The sequence below is a fragment of the Phyllostomus discolor genome, chromosome 8 (assembly GCF_004126475.2).
Source record: "Phyllostomus discolor isolate MPI-MPIP mPhyDis1 chromosome 8, mPhyDis1.pri.v3, whole genome shotgun sequence".
Classification (NCBI taxonomy): domain Eukaryota; kingdom Metazoa; phylum Chordata; class Mammalia; order Chiroptera; family Phyllostomidae; genus Phyllostomus; species Phyllostomus discolor.
This window is the reverse complement of record NC_040910.2, coordinates 101,085,153-101,101,625: the sequence shown is the minus strand read 5'-3', so window position 1 is coordinate 101,101,625 and position 16,473 is coordinate 101,085,153. Positions and strand designations below refer to the sequence as shown.

General features: G+C 46.4%; 2 protein-coding genes across 4 annotated transcripts in view; one reads left to right on the top strand and one right to left on the bottom strand.

The window, feature by feature from the left end:
• ABCC3 (ATP binding cassette subfamily C member 3) overlaps positions 1–1,205 on the top strand; it is a 39,045-nt gene extending 37,840 nt beyond the window's left edge. For both annotated transcript variants that reach the window (XM_028521089.1, XM_036033736.1), the window contains exon 31: positions 346–1,205. In XM_028521089.1, coding sequence (XP_028376890.1) covers positions 346–454 — 109 coding nt within the window. In that variant the 3' untranslated portion in view covers positions 455–1,205. The remainder of the gene's footprint in view (positions 1–345) is intronic.
• A 1,259-nt stretch (positions 1,206–2,464) lies between these two features.
• ANKRD40 (ankyrin repeat domain 40) lies at positions 2,465–13,310 on the bottom strand. 2 transcript variants are annotated; one of them, XM_028520519.2, is made up of 6 exons: positions 13,038–13,107; positions 12,736–12,996; positions 7,915–8,063; positions 7,059–7,538; positions 5,373–5,554; positions 2,465–4,885 (listed from the first exon to the last, which is right to left on the bottom strand). In XM_028520519.2, the coding sequence occupies exons 2-6, from the start codon at positions 12,867–12,869 to the stop codon at positions 4,739–4,741; spliced, it is 1,092 nt and encodes a 363-aa protein (XP_028376320.1). In that variant the 5' UTR covers positions 12,870–12,996; positions 13,038–13,107; the 3' UTR covers positions 2,465–4,738. The 2 variants fall into 2 exon arrangements, with proteins under 2 accessions (XP_028376320.1, XP_035889630.1); XM_036033737.1 differs by lacking the exons at positions 12,736–12,996; positions 13,038–13,107 and adding an exon at positions 13,159–13,310.
• Positions 13,311–16,473: the final 3,163 nt, after the last annotated feature.

The following is a 16,473-nucleotide window of genomic DNA, read 5'->3' as shown; positions in this document are numbered from 1 at the left end:
GGGCCCAGCGCACAGACCGTGGCTCCCCACGCACAGTCCTGTGACCCCGGCTAGGGGAAAGGCTCATTAGGGAAGGTTTTCGGATCCCTGACTTGCAGAGATGAATAGGAACCTTGCGTTTGATCCCAGAAACCGCCTCATCTGCCAGGAGAGCAAATGGAGCGGCTAAAATAACCAGGCTTGCAAGTGTGCACATGTGGCGTAGCGGCCGTGTTGGGTGGGTTGGCTGAAGTGGGAGGGTTGGCATGGCACTGCGGGGCCCGAGAAGTACCCAGAAGGGCAGGGTTGGGCTATGATGCCAGGGCTGGACCGACAGAGACCTGACCACTCCTTTTCTTTGGCTAGGGTCCTGGTCCTGGACAAAGGGACAGTGGCTGAATTCGATTCTCCGGCCAGCCTTATTGCAGCCAGAGGCATCTTCTACGGGATGGCGAGGGACGCTGGACTTGCCTGAAACGTATTCCTGGGATTTCCTGTTCTTCTTCAGAAAGGGAAAGGACACCAAATATGTCTGCAGAGTGGACTTGACAGCAACTGCCAGGAGCATTTGCTAGATTTTTGCCCTTGGAAGCACTTCTCAGGATAACTGTGCTACATGCTTTAGAAAAGGAAGGGAGGCCCAGGAGGTGCCTGGCATGCCCAAGGTCACAGACGGTTTGAGGCAGAGCCCGGACTAGTCCTGGGTCTCCAGATTCCGAATCTCGTGTTTTCCCACTACAGTGCTTGCAGACATGTCATGGAATGACCTCCGTATCCCTGTATGATTCATCGTATTTTCTAATCTGAAGGGGGTTTTTTTGTTTTTTGTTTTTAAATTAAGCTTTTCCCTCCTGGAACAGAAGATTGCCAGGTCAGACTGTCCCCAGGAACCGAGTCCGGTACTCTGGAGTGCTGGCCTGAATCCATTAAAAATGGAGCACTGGTGAAATGAAGGTGGCTCGTGACATACCTCGATGCAGGCTCTCTCTGCCTGGCCACAGGTGCCAGGACCAGGGCCTTTGGGACCGGCGGGGAGGAGGGGAGCGAGGAGGAAATGGACTTTCATACACATCTGCGTGGCTGGAATTTCTGAAGACTTCAGACCCAAGAGCTTTGGGCTGGAAATACTGTCTTTACAGCCAAAATGCAGTGGGTTGTTGCCAGCAGTTCCTGTTCTGCTGTGCAGATACTATAAAAAGGTGAGAAATAAAGCCCCTGCAATCTGACCCGGGGCCTCTTGGGAGCACTGCCGTGAACACCTCCACGCTTATGTCATCCCTCAGACCTCTAAGCTTGCCTCCCCAGGGGCTGAAAAGTGCACGGTGCTGTATTTCCTTGCTCCCGTAGCCGTCTGTTCCAGACAGGTCCCCGTAACCCGTGAGGCCTCCGAGTCATTCATTGTCCTCAGTCCGGTGAAGCTGAGTGCGGGAGGGGCACGGAGCAGCCCCAGAGGCCACCCTGCAGGGACAGCCCCAGGCTGGTAAAGGGGATGGGGGTGAATTCAGTTTGCTCTCTTGAGCAAGCCAGCTGTGTATCTCCTGCCGGCCTGTCTACCTGCACAAGACCTTGTATTTGGATCGGATCTCTTCTCTTTGTTACCTTCCGGAGTGTTCTGGTCTCCTCTCTCATTTCTCCAGTCTTTATTCTGGGCGTGATGGGACCAGCCGTGAGGGCCGGTTTTTCCTTCCCCCACCCAAAATGGTTTGCCGTAGGGGTGGAGATGGCTCCTTTGATCCGGTTTGCCGAGTGCAGAGGGTCAGCCTATGCTGCGGGACCATTTGTTAAAGGTTAATCACATTTTTTTTTGGCAGGCTCTTTTGGCTCAGGGTGTTTTATGAGTGTATGGAAGAAGACTTCCATCCCTGTGATAAAACAAGTATGAAAGCACAGATGCCCAAATTATTCTTCCTCTGCTTGGTGCTAAGAAAAGGTCTCTGCTATATGCTCCCTGATTTATTAGATCAATTTGGCATGACACCTGCTCTGAGAGGCTCTAGCTGCCCTCACCCAACAGAAACGCAGATTCACTCAGCAGCATTTTCGGCTGAGGATCCGAGGGTGGAAAGCTGTTATTTCCTCCCCGATCTTGGGAGTTTGCCTCTGAGCTCACTGAGGCCCTGACAGGTGCTGACAGCCCTAAGGAGAGGCTCAGTTGTGTAGAGGAAATAGGATAATCAAAAACTGTGGTTGATAGAGGATGACCTCCGTCTAGCTGGCTCAGCGACTCCGGGGAGAGGAAGCTGACAGCTGTGAAACCGGGGGGAAAGGCACCGCACAGGTATCTGTCGCCGCTGCCACTGACGGGGCCTGAGCCCCAAAGCTGCAGCAGGATGGAGGTGGCTCGGATGGGGGACGGGTAGGGGACGGTCCCTTTCATCCTTCCTCCAGAGCATCTTGCCCCTGCGACTGTCCGGTGGCTTGTGCCCCCTGTGATAGAGATGCAGTGCTGTTTGGGAGGCCGGCCACAATGAAAGACTATGGGCTGGGTCAGTTAATATTTAATTTTAATAATACTTATTATATTTGAACAGTCAGCGATGCACAAAGAAAATTATCTTCAGTGAATGTTTACGCACAGTGTGAACACATGCTTTAAATATGCAGTGGAGGGGGAGGGGTGAATTCACAGTTAACAAAGCTAAAAAAAATCTTTGTTATAAATTACACAAAGCATATAAAAATATTTCTCTGAATGCATAGATTTAGACTTTAAACTCACCCACAAGCAACTGCGCAGTCGCATCCTACTGCCACATATAGGAGCCACTGGACTAGAGAGGACTTGGTGCAGGAGAAGAGAGACCAGTGTGGGGTCCGTCTCTCACCTGAGATGCCACGCGCCTGGCTCCCAGGGTTTCTGAAGCCCCCGAAATGCCCTGGGTGAGTCCTCCGTAGGCCGCCTCTCAGCCGGGGGCCCCCACTGCTTCTCATCGCTAACTGATCTGGACGGCTGCAAGGGTGTTAACCCCAGTGATTAGACATGAATTAATACTAAATTGATTTCCTTCAAGATAGAATGAATCTTAATTTTATCATTTAAACTAACTTTTTTTTTCAAAGGTAAGGGGATAAAAAGGTTAGTAAGTCTGGATAAGCTAGCTTCTGATTGGTTGGAACACAGGGGAGGTCTCTTTAAAGGACTTCAGAGAAAGGGAGCAGGGAGTCACCTTCACTCCGCCATGTAGACACTGTACAAGGGTAAGTCGCCACCAGGAATTGCTGGGACACACATTAAATCACTGAACAGAGCGACTCCGTGAAGCTGGCCTTGAAAACACCTCGACCTCAGCTCGACATCTGGGCAGCAGCGGGAGGCCGGCATCTTAGCGCCACATTCTCTTCCCCTGACATCTTCTGCACATTCTCTCTCAAGTCGTGTTCCAATAAAATTAACACCGGAGGTTGAGTTTCTTTGGAAACTATAGGCACTATGGGAAAAATCTTCTTAAGACAGCAGGGGTGCCCTGCAACAGCTGGCTTCAAAGCCCTGCTCTCCTGTCTGCCTGTGTGCTCGTCCTTCTTTCTAAAGTTAAACTGTTTATTTCAACAAGACAGTGGCTTTCCTTTTCACATTAATGACACTGAAGGGAAGGAGAGGAATCCTTGAAAGCATTCTTTTCAAAAATTCTTACACCATGTTCAAGAGTTTAATCAGGTGTGTATTTGTTTTTTCCAGGACAAGCCCGGCAGACTCACAATTGACTTTGTCGGGGATGGTAGTAGATTGGCGGGGATCGTGGGGGAGTCCTAAGATCAAACAATTTGTTTACAAAAGCAACAGATTTCAGAGTTGTAAAAATCCTAATAATTTCAAAATAACCTTTATCTTTGATACAAAAATAAGTGTGTTAACTCCTTTAGCTCAGTTTCCCACAATAACCTCTAAAACAGCAACAGGTTCAGTCTCAAAAACTGCTTTTCATTTCTAGTGGAAAACGAAAGTGCAGAACACGGACAGGCAATGTTTGTGCTCTTCTCATACAAGTAAACCCGGGGGTGGCAGGAATCACTTCAGTGGAAAAAAAAAAAAAAAGTGGTTGCTCTTTTGGAAGGCATCGGAGAGCCCTCTAGTGGCCACAAAGGGAAGTTATGCAGAGGTGACCGTCTAGGCGATGGCTGGCTGGAGACAACGGAGAAGCAGTCATGAGTGTTTACAAAGGGAAAAGTGAGGGAGGGCAATCTCTTTTGGTTAACAGCCTATTTACAATTAGGTAATTGTATTCTTAAATACTTTGAACCTGAGTAACATTTATAAATATGTTATATGAAACCTCACAGCCACAAGTCACACTGAAACCCACTTGTCCAGTACCTGTGTTTCGCAGTTTTCCTCCGGAACCAGTTCCCAGTTCGGGAGAGTTGTGAGCATGCGACACGAAAAAAGCGCACCCGGCCCTTCAGGTGCACTGTCAACAGGGTGACTAGAAACAGGCTCGCCCTCTCTCCGCTCCTGCTCAGACAACTCCCTCACGTGCTGCGTGTAAAACACTACGTACAGAACCGTCAGCTTCTGCCTCTCCAGACCACTTTGCTGTCACAGCTTCGAGCAATAAGTTTATTGTGCACCAAGAGGCGTGGGAGAATGGCACCACTGCTTGGGGGTCAGGGGCTTCCTACCTTGGCAGAACAATGTTAGTGTGTACTACTCGGTGGCACTGGGGGCCTGCAGGGCGCCCAAGGCGTGTAGATTGATGGCTTGTCCTTGGCCCAGAGGGGACGCGCACTGTCACAACACTCGGTGGTGAGAGTCCCTGCTGCATCAGTAAGTCAGTTTGGAAGCTCTCCTGTTGTAGCAAGGCCTTTCAGGCAGTGTGGACGCAGCACTTCTGAACAGAAAAGTATTTTCACTTATCGTGAGAACCAGTTCCAGCTCTTGGAAATCTTGGAGTCGAGCAACGTCTTTGTCCTGAAACAGAAATAGGCTAATCAGATTAAGAGAAGCCACTCGTCTCTATATATTTGATATGCTGTGTTGAGTTGATATCAGTGTCTTGGCTCATTTTAAAACCTAAGCAAAAAAAAAAAAAATCCCCATGGCAGGCTGTCTGTGGTAGTACAGGGAAGTCCCCAGGGGCGCGAGGCCCGTCCCAGCAGCTGCTCTGCGATCTGCAGACCTTGAAGGGAGAGGCAATGCAGGTCAGTTTCCCTCGGCTGCTCTGAGAAGCCTGTTCAGAGAGTCCCCTCTGCTGTCCTTCAACTTTCAAAAATGCGATGTCTACAGACCCAGTAGAGGGAAAGAAAGCTCAATGATTACATTTGGAAAACCACCCTTTCCTCCTTTTCTATTATCTATTCATTTCTTCAACTATGGCTCATATGACCAAGAAGGAAACGGGGTATTTTCCAAATGCAAAAAGCAACCAACCACGCACGCTTAACTGACCTTTCCTTACCTTTCTTACCAGAGTATTGGGCAACTTTCTGATCTTCTCCACCTGATCCGGGTTAATGCCCAGCTCACAGCAACTCACTCTGAGCAATTCTTGGTAGGTGAGCTCCTGTCGGTCCAGCTCAATTTCAATGAAATCGTTTTCCCGAAGAGATGGGTTTTGAATCCGTACCTTGAGGACCAGCTCTAGAAAAAAAGAGGGAGACATATTAATGAATGGTACTGGCATAATCAGTTTATGTAACGGAAGATCTTTTCCAGAAGATGGTTATACTTAGTCATGTCTGTGCCACCCAGTGAGCAAGACTAAGCGCCATCGGTAAGATTTCCTCATGCCCAATTCTGGCTTTGCTGCCACAGCCTCCTGCATTGTCTTCTCCACACCTAAGACTGTGTGTGGTCCACAAAGTAAAAAGGGGGTGGCGGTGGGTTGGGGAAGGGACAGCAATCCCAACTATATAGAGGATAATTTCTGCTGCTAAAATTAAGAAGGTAAAGGCTTAAGTATGGGTTTGGCAGTTTAACTACATATAAGCAGGAGGAGGAGGAGAGAGATAAAAGATATGGTATATGGATTACTCTAAAAAGACTTAGCAATTGTGGATCTCAAGATATTTATGAAATACAAAATTCTTTGCATTAAACACTTAGTAAAGGGCAAAAAGCCATTAATAAAAATTAAAGTCTAATTATAATTTGAATACAGGACACCTTCATGAGGAAGGAGTTTTGGTTTGGGGAGTAAACATCTTGCTGGACAAGAAAGTAAGGTAGTGCTTGCCCTGGCCAAGTAGCTCGGTCGGTTAGAGCGTCGACCTGATGTGCCAAGGTTGCGGGTTCGATCCCAGTCAGGACACATACAAGAATCAACCAATGAATGCACAAGGAAGTGGAACAACAAACTGATGTTTGTTTCTCTCTCTCAAAATCAATTTAAACACAAAAAAGGTAGTAAGGCCAAGAGTGATGGGACACGCCCAAGGGACACAAGAACTGGCTTGAAGAAGCTCCCTCTGGGCAAGCGCGGCATAATTTGAACATCAAAATAACAGTAATGAACTATAACCCAATAAATAGGAATCTGCGTTTACACTGATATAAATGGAGTGGGGAGAGCCCTTCTTTACAGTAGAATACCAACTAATAAAGAATGGCAGGAAATCATATTCCACAAAATAGTTGCCCTAAACTCCTTAAAAATATTGAGGTCCAAAATGATAAAGGCTGGGGAAATTTCCTAGATCAAAGGGGACTAAAACAACATGGGAACTAAAAGTTGTCAGTGATTTGGGGCAAGGGGCAGCGGTGGGGCCAGTGAAAACAGACACGAAGGACATCGTTGGGACAACTGACAATTTAAATAAGGACTAGGGATTAGAGAGCAGCGTTATATGTCAAGGTCACCTTGCCTAAATCTGATCATTGTACCGCAGGTAATTATGTTAGAGACGCTCCTTGCTCTGAGGAAACACGCACACTGTTCAGGGTGAAAGGGCAAAGGTTTTAATAAATAATGTGTGAATCTGAGTAAAGAGAGCTCCTTATTACTGGTCTCGCAACTTTTCTGTAAATCTGTAATTACTCAAAATGAATCAGTAAATCCCGCACCTCCCCCAAACCAGGAAGTAACGCGCTAGGCCGCTGGGTATTGTCTGCGCATGTGCAGAGGCTGTTTGGGGCGAGGGGTTACCTTGCATATTAAATGGAAATGCTCCGGTGAAGAAAAATGGCTGGAACGCTGGCGCCGGTCCTGTATATGTCCCATTTTGAGGCTCCATCGACACAGGTGGCTTGGACGGGACAGAAGAGAACAGAGACCGACTCTGACTCACTGGGGGCTGACGGACAGGACCTGGTTTTGTGCTTTCTGGTGTTCTGAGGATGGCAGAGGGGGCAGACACATCCCCATTCTGAACCAGCGCCAAAGAGGGGTGGTCCCGGGGAAAAGCCCCTAGCAGGGGCGGCTCCTCAGGGGGGAGCAGCGGAGGAGAGCCATCTGCAGGGGGTGAGGCAGGAGGCAGGGACGGGCCCCCATTCTGCAGCAGGGCCGAATCTTCCGCCGCAGGGGTGTAGATGAAAGGGAAGGCCGGGTTGGCCAAGTAGTTGGGAACGAAGGGCAGTTCTGACTCCTTCGTCTGGGGGAGGTTGTCGCCATCATCCTCATCTTCCACTTTAAAAAGAAGAAAACACAGAACCTTCACATAGCCCTTTAAAAATTACCAAGAAAAGGGTGTCTTGGGAAAGCTACTGTCCTTTGGTATGTAAGTCCTTTGGTCAGTGTTTAGTGCCTTTTCAAGCCAGAAGAAAAGGAGTATTTTATCAGGTTTATGACTACCATTTTTATCATCTTAAATTTTACAGATTATAAAAATGAAACCTTACAATGCCTACCTTTCCAGCAACAACACAGAATTACTATCTTGGCACAATAATTCAGTCTTTGCTTTTAGAAACAGACTGCTTGTCTGGCTCCGAGAATGCAGCCAACACCTCAAGCCTCAAATCAGCGTGACAACACCCAAAGCTGCCCCCAGACCCTGACTCACCTCCCATGATCTTTCTGATGTCTCTCCTGGACGTCAGCTGGGCTGGCATTTCTCCTTTCGTGGTGAGAATCTCCTTGTCCGCTCCAGATTTTAACAGGTAAGAGACCACCTGGCCATGATTGCGTTTACATGCCCAGTGTAAACAGGTCCTGTCCCAAAGAAAAGGGGCGAGAAGGAGGGATTTATAAAGAGGAGAGGTGACTTGGGATTTAAAATTCTACAGGTTAGTAAATAAATATATGTGAAAGTTCAGCTAGAATCGGGAAACCAAGCTGGTAACCTCAACTTTTTTCTTTTCAGAAAGTAGATGATCAAAATATTTAGCATGCTTAAAATTTATTTTTGAATTTCATTTCTGGCCCTTGGGAGAAACTAATTTGTCCTGAGAGCCGGGATTTCAATGGCCTCCAGGAGGCTGACAGGCTGGCTGGCTGGATAACTCTAATGGTACTGCTGAGTGTTACTCTAGCAGTTATTGCTCATTAGATTGTCCCAATCTCTTCACAATATTTCTTCATAGTGCCACACTCCTTTTTTAGACACTGTTGATGCTTGCTTCGTGTGCACCAGTTCCTTGAAGACTCAACATTATCAGGCAAATACCCATCTCTTATCCACAAGTTGCTCTGACACTAAAATTATTGTTACTACAGAAGATATTACTATCTAAATCTCAGTAGCTTACTCCTTTCTCCTCTTTTTTGTTCCTTTACACTCACAAAAAAAAAACGGTTTCCACATTTCCATTTTCAAAAAAGTTGGCTTCTCGTTCTCTCCAGAAGGCTACAAACATACCTTCATCTGCTTAGACGCAGGGCGCTGCACAGGCCTTAATTTCTAAGGTGTTTTAAAAATGTACATCAACGACCGAAATTTCAAGAACTCTTCTACCATACCAGACTCATTCAAGTAAAACTGGTTATTTAAGAGTGTACACATAGGGGCTATGCATGCACCGAAGGACAATTATTTTAACACCGGCTAGAAATATAATTAGTGCGCCAGCAAAAACTCCGTTTTAATAACTGAAAGGAATCAGAGCTACTAAATTCATCCCCAGTTGCCAGAGGTGAATGACATTATGGACGGAAAATCTTTATCCCAACTCTGTTTTGAAACGTCCTCATTCATCAACTCTAAGTGAACTGAGATAAGTATCTTCAGAGCTTCTAGACAAATGCAGATATGGCAAAGACTAGAACATGTGTTCCATAGTGAGGAGGAGGCCATTCACCTGGGAAATGTAATATCTAGAAAGGTCATTTGGTTTCAGGAAAAAGCTGATTTCACCCTGGGTACCCTAAAATTTATGACTTACAGAAAGCTAGCTTATCTGGCTGGCTGGCTGGCTGGGAGCAGTCCCACTGATGTTTCAGAGTGACATTCCACCAAATTATTCATTAGAATCAGACTATTCAGGTGTCTTTACGGTGCACTCTATGACAAAACGACTGCCCATTTGGGAAAAATAAGGGAAGAGTCTTGATCGAGACTTCTACAGCATAAGCTCCATGAAGATAAGGAAGTATCTGCCTGGACAAACAAGTGCTTAATTAATACTCGCTGAATGGATGAACCAAGAACAGGTTGGATGTCGCTAGGAGTAGAAAGATCCAAGACATACTTGATTCTAGGCCAGCTGCAACCAAGAGTGTGTTTGTGTGTGGATGTCTGTAGCATAGGCTTGAAAAATAAATAATTGTAATAAGCCGGGAGGTATTTCGCACCAGAGGCCCTGGGCATCACTTGTCAGTGCTGAAATTGTGGTTACTGAGCAGCTAAGAACTGAAAGTGATAATCCTCCTGCTTTTCTATGCTAGAGAGTAAGTTTTTCAAGGGTAATCTTCCTACCCTATCAGCCAGCACACTGCTTATAAAATAAACAGATATAATGCTTTCCATGCTGGACATTGGTCTCAAAGCAATACATATATTAACTTATTTAATCCTCTAAACAACCCATGAGCTAAGTACTGTTATCAGTGCTCCCTCCATCTCACGAGCGGAGAAACTGAGGCAGTCAGCAAACAAAGAGGCAAAACAAACCGTGTGCTTGGTGGTTATGAAGTGTTGTCAAGTGTTCCAGGCACAATACAGCAAGGAAAGGAATTAGGGGATGCCAGAAGCAGAGAAGGACATGGTGTAACTTATTTTATTTTATTTGCTTGTGCTGTCTCTCCCCCCACCCCAGCTTTGAGATACAGTGGTGCAATTTTAAATTGAGCTCCAAGGAGAGGCTCAGCCAGGTGACATCTAAGCTAAGACTTGAAGGAGGCGAGAGAGCAAAAGCATTTTAGATTGAAGGAAGAGAAACCACATAGAGCTTGAATGAGTTGTGCCTGATGTTTCAGGAAGAGCAAGGAGGCCAAGGGAGCAGAATGGAGAAAGCAAGGGGGTAAATCCAGAGAGGCACAGAGGTCAAGAGAGAGGATCAGGGGACAGGAGTGGAAACTGTAGCGTCCTGTGGGCTTTTATTGTGTGAGATGGAGCCACTAAAGGGTTCTGAGCAGAGCAAAGGGATCCCTCTGGCTGCTGTGTTGAACAAAGACTATCGGGCACAAGGGTGGAAGCAAGGAGACCAGTCAGGAAGCTACTGCTCCGACCCAGGTGACAGACTGATGGCGGCTCTGCCCCAGAGGTGGAGCAGTGGAGCCAGTGAGCAGCAGGCAGATTCTGACAGTAGCTGAAGGAAGACCTGGCAGAATTAGCTGAGTGGCTGGGGGTGGGGTGCAAGGATGGCCCGAGCATGGGTTCTGGCTGGGGCGCCTCAGATGCTGCAATGAGGAGGACACCCAGGAGCAGGCTTGGGGCAGTTAGGGGGTGGAAGGAGACCAGGAATTCAACCTTTGACACGTTGAATGCATGGTGCCTACTGGATATCTGTCCCACTTAACCTGTGAGAAGCCTCTTCAGGTTAACTGAGCACTGTTAAAAAAAACAAATTCAACAGAGTAAACCTGAAGGTCTAATTGGCTTCATTAATTTATGAATCACACACCATCCCATCTAGCAAACAGAAGGGAGCTCTGAGAAGTTGCACAGAATGGAAGGTTTTTGTAGGCAGAAACTGGCCAGGACAAGGAAGTTATTAGCATAAGGCAAGAAAGGTTTTTTTTTCAAGCAGTGAACTTTTCTTTGGGTGCAGCAGGAGTCTTATTAGGTAGAGAACCTCACTAGTGTTGATCAGGAAACTCCTGCTCTGATTGGTTTAAGGCCACATTTCTGGGAGAGGCTGAAAGTGCAATAAAGTCTTGGTCTGCTGTACTTGGGGCCTTGGGCTGGCAGTTCCTTTTTTTTTTAACAGCACCTATTATGTGGCAGCACTGCAGTTCGGGAAGGGGCCTGGGGTCCAATGTTGGGTTCACGCCCCAGCTGCTCTAGTTATTATAATTTACAATAACGTACTTAATCTTTCTGGGGAAATCACTTGATCTTTCTGGGTCTCGGTTTCCCCATCTCTAAAACGGACAGAATAATAAAAGCTATGTCTCTGAGTAGTGAATAATACATGTAAAGTGCTTGGAACCTCATTTGTGCTACTGAACAAGCTCAGTAAATGTTAGCTATTTATATTATGCTTCATCTCATTAAGTGCTCACAACACTTTTCTGAAATAACTGGAAAATAAAGTGACTCCAAGGAAGTTCCACTTAGGCAGGAATGGAGAAGAACCTGCGAGAAAAGACCAGGCTCATTCATCTACCCAATACTGCCTCCCAGTGCCACAACAGTGGTTCACAGCTCGTGAACCACCCAACAAGGCTCAAAAAAGAAACACGCTGAACTGCAAATTTGTTTGCAAACATTTTTAAGCAAAACAGCAGTATCTCCTGTTTCCTGGCTTTCTCAAGTGCTACTCAGGCTTTTTTCTTTTAGAGTAAGGAGAGGAGAGAATTGTGAAGAGTCAGAAAATCACGGTTCTGGTCCTGGCTATCATATTAATAGCTGTGTGACCTAGGGCAAGGTATTCTCTGGAGTTGAAACCATCTGCAATGTCCCTTTCAGTTCCAAAGGTATGATTCCACTTAAAAAAAAAAAATAAAACACTTGCAAACTCACTTTAAGTCTAAGCTAGCAAAATTAATGTAAGTGGAAGAGGGCGGAATAATACTGCATTCGGTAACTTAACACTAAAATTTTGACCACCAACACATCTTAAAATGAGACTCCTTAATTTAATTGGGGAGGACTCAATTGCAGGTAGGCATCTAAAGCCTTGGCTCAAATCCTCTATTGAAACTGTAACAGGAAAACAAAGCAAAACTCTCTATAGCATCAACGAATGCATCTTCCCTCAACAGGCTGCTGTAGGCAGCAGCAACCACTGCTGCAGAGACAACAGAAGCAGAATAGTGATGCAAGTGATTTCTTTTTTCAGATCTTGAGAAAAGAAATCGTGCTAGTTTGTAAGAGTCACCTTTGCTCAGTTGCATATGATTTTTGCTCTACAGATATGTTGTTCTTCAGAAGCACCTATAGCAAAATAACTCAACACTTGAACTGTGGTGAGCTCCAAAATAGCGTGAGAACCACTGCCAGCACCATTCAGGCCAAGTTAGCCAGGGGATGCAGAGGCGGCGGGGACGCCAGGGGTCAGGTGGGCGCTGCCAGGGGAAGCCCACGTGGGCCAGGATTTCGGCATTTCGGCAGGTCGCGTGCCTGACTACACCAGGCGGGGGCCTGGACTAGCCTCAAGAGCGCACAACCTTGGAGGCCCCAGGCGCCAGGCCACGCCTTAGCTGGCGTCGCCGAGGTCACGGGCGACCGCCCCACGCTCGGGCCGGCTGCTCTGACCCTGGTCTTCCCCCGCTCCCCACTTACCAGCCGTTGACCTCATTTTGGGAGTTCACATCCACCCCGCTCTCCACCAGTTTCTGCACCTCCCGAATGTCCCCCAAGGCCGCAGCCTCCCGCAGCCTCTCTTGCTGCTCCTTCTGCTGTAGGAGAGCGCTCATCTTCCCCTCGGCCCCAGTCCCCGCCCGCGCCGCCCCGGGCCTGTCAGCGCCGCCGACGCCGCGGCCCGCTCCGGGCCATGGGGGTAGAGCGCCGGGCTCGGCCGCCCTGCTCACGCCGCCGCCCGCGCCTGGCCCGGGGCTTCGGCTCCCTCCCGCCGGCCGCCCGCCGCTCCCCTGTTGCTGCCGGCCCGCAGGCCCAAGCCTCCTCCCTGACCGCGCCTCCCGCCGGCCGGCTCCGGGGGACCCTATTCAGAGTGACAACCCTGACCCAGATATTTTCCGTTCCTACCCTCGGTCCGGGCGCCCGGGCCGGCTGTTTATGTAACTGCTGCACAATACGATCTGCCGTGATTCATGGACTATTTTTAGATCTCCCCATCCCACAGCTTCAAGGGAGGACAGACACATGGAAAGAAAAGAAAGCATATCGGAGAGCCAGAAAAGCCTCTGGCGCAGGCTGTTTACCAGGCATCAAAAATAATTATGGGGTGTTTTCTTTTTTCCTTCCAGTTCGTTTGCCTTTTTTTCCTTATCGGAGCCAGGCTTTGCCCAGCAGGATGGGGAACTGAGCTGAAAACCATCCTATTATTATATGCCCATTATTGCAGAGATAGATTACACTGTCCTTTTTCTTTTGACAGGGCTTGGACCATTCAGTTCGAATACTTATTTCCATGGCTGTTGCTTTACATCTCATTTCTTCTAACAGGGATTTCTTATAACTTGGCTTTCAGGGGAAATATTATTATCGTGCCTAGAGTCTTTAAACTGTTTTATTGATGCTTATAAATCAGAATGAATGACTCTTCATGAAGGTCATGTAAAGAAAAAAGAAAGAACCCCAAAGAGGCTTCTTGGAGCTGTCCCAGTCCTGATGGCAGGATCTCCAGGGGGAGCTATGGTGTGGATATACACAGCATTTCGCCTCTTTGCCTAGTCAGTCTAGTGAGGTTCAGAGTCTGGTTGGCACTGAAAAAAAAAAAAAAAAAGAAAATACTGTTTTGCTGAGCTCAGGTGCCTCTGAGAGGTTTTCCAATGTGGCACGGAATGGAACTTGCAGATGGGGTCAGGAGGATTAAGGAAATAACCCTGCAGTGAAAAGGAGGAAGGCCTGAACAAAGAGAGGAGATGAAATAGGAAGGGACAAATCTAGGCCTGGAGTTTTCGTTTCCCTCTCTTGGGGCTGCCCAGGTCCTGCACAGCAAGCATTTTTCTTGCTACTGTTTAAAAAAGCCAACACATCTCTGTTTATTATGATGGAGTAATCCACATAGTACACAGGGCACACCAGGTGGTGCTGAATATAAACTAACTGCAAACTTAAATTGACCCCCAGGGCAAATGGGAACTCTGAGCTTACATTTTTATTTTCCGTCAATTTAAATATTAGTTCTCAGACCCAGCATGGTAATTCATGTGCATGAGACTGCAATTGGGTCCCTTAACACAATTTGAATGATGTGGAAGTAGGTAGTAGCCTCTTAAAAAAAAAAAAAAAAAGCAGTGTTAAAAAATTGGTCCTGGTTGCACTCGAAAGCCTGTGAGTTCTTGTTATAAGAATTTGTTTGTCAAATTTCCCTTCCTTAAAAGGATTATAGAATGTGCCCTCCGATAACTGTTGAACCAGTGAATATTAATATCTTCTTAAGCTCATCCTCTACTTAGCTCTGACTCCATTTTTTTTTGCTTGTTATTCCCACATATAAAAATAAAAACAAAAGCAAAGACGTTCTCTACAAACAAAATCTCTACTCTTGGCCATAACTGAATGCAAGCCAATGGCTATTCTATTGCTTCCATTTATTCATACTTTGTCTTATCTCTAGGGAATTATCCGATTCACTGGGTGCATTAATCAGGCACCTTTTGCTGGGCACTGATTTAGTCACTGGAGATGCTGCTGGAAACAAATCAGGGTCCCCGACTTCAAAGAACACACAATCTGGCAGCGGGGAGGACGCAAACAACAGAATGCGATGAATATTACAATAGAAACAGTATGGCATATGGCATAGTGGTTTCGAGCAAGGAGATTTAAACCAGATTGCCTTTGTTTGTATCCCAGTTTTCCCTTTCATATAATCTTGGATGAGTTACTTAATCTTTCTGTGTCTCAAATTCTGTATCTGCAAAATAGGGATGGTAACAATAACACCTATTTTGCAGGACTGTTCTATGGGTCGAATGAATGAATATGTGTGAAGCTTCATTACTACTATTATCAACACATTGTTAGGCACTATGCTCAGTGCTATACATGAATTATCTATGAATTATCTTATTTAGTACCCACAACAATCCCATAAGTATCACTATCATTATTATCTGAAGCACAGAGAGGTAAGTAATTTGCCCAATGCCATGCAGCTTAGTGAGGGAGAAAAACTTAAAAAAAAATTAATTTAATTTAATTTTTATTGATTGATTTGAGAAAGAGAGAGAAGCATCGATTTGTCATTCAACTTATTTATCCATTCATTGGTTGCTTCTTGTATGTGCCCTGACTGCAGATCAAGCCTGCAACCTTGGCATATCAGGACTATACTCTAACCAACTAAGCTATCCAGTCAGGGCAGGAAGCAAGGCTTTGAACTCAAGCAGTTAGACTCCAGAGCCTGTGCTTTCTTTTCTGATTTTCATTTAAGTGGAGATGCCGAGTAAACAGCTGTATGTATGAGTGTGACCTTTAAGAAGGAGTTCTGGGCTGGTGAGTTGGATTTGGCTGTCATCAGCAAAAGGTGCTAGCTGAAGTCATGGGAATGGAAGAGGTGGCCCCAAGACAGTGTGTTGAGTGCTGAGAGAAGACAGCCAAAAATAGAACCCCAGAGAATACCCAACATTTTAATGATGGACAGAAAAGGAGAAATCCTCAAATGAGACTGAAGAGGAGCAGTTGGAATAGGAGGAAAAGCAAAGAAGTGGGAAGGCTTGGAGAAAAGAGGGGGATCCACAGGGTCAAATGCTGCAGCAAAGACAACAAAGAAAGGACTAAAAAGTATAGAATGGGCTTATCCACAGGGAAATTGCTGGTGGGCTTGGAAAGGAAATTTACAATGGAGTAGTAGGGATGGCAGCCAGAAAGTCAATAGGGTTAGGAATGAACTGGAGCTACCTCCTACATGTTTTATACTATGTGGGAATCTGGGTATACAAGGATGAATGAGAAATGATACCTGACCTAAAGAAACTTTTGCCTAGTTCTGTAGGCTGAGAGTCCAAGATCAAGATGTCAGCAGGTTGGGTTTCTCCTGAGCCCTCTCTCCTTGGTTTGCATATAAGTTACCTCCTTGCCACATCCTCACACAGTCTTTTCTCTTTGTTACTTATCCCTGGTTTCTCTCTGTGGGTCCAAATTTCCCCTAAAGACACCAGTTAGATTGGATTGGGGCCCACTCTAAAGGCCTCATTTTAACTTAACTGCCTCTCAAAAGGCCCTGTCTCAAAATAGAGTCACATTCTGAAGTACTGGGGATGAGGCCTGGAATTCTTTTCTCTCCACTTTCTTGGCTGGAGCCTTGTCATCTTTTAGGTCTTAAGTCATTTCCACAGAGAAGCCTCTCATTTACTCTTTGACAGAGCCCTGCTTTTCCTCTTCATCATAATA

Excerpts from the sequence above, each read along its gene's own strand:
- ANKRD40 (XM_036033737.1), bottom strand. The coding sequence starts at position 13,295 with ATGCTTTCTTTTCTTTCCATGTGTCTGTCCTCCCTTGAAGCTGTGGGA. Across the intron at positions 8,064-13,158 it reads CCCGGGCGCCCGGACCGAGG|GACCTGTTTACACTGGGCAT; the intron begins GTAGGAACGGAA and ends TCTTTGGGACAG. Across the intron at positions 4,886-5,372 it reads CCAATACTCTGGTAAGAAAG|GACAAAGACGTTGCTCGACT; the intron begins GTAAGGAAAGGT and ends TTTCTGTTTCAG.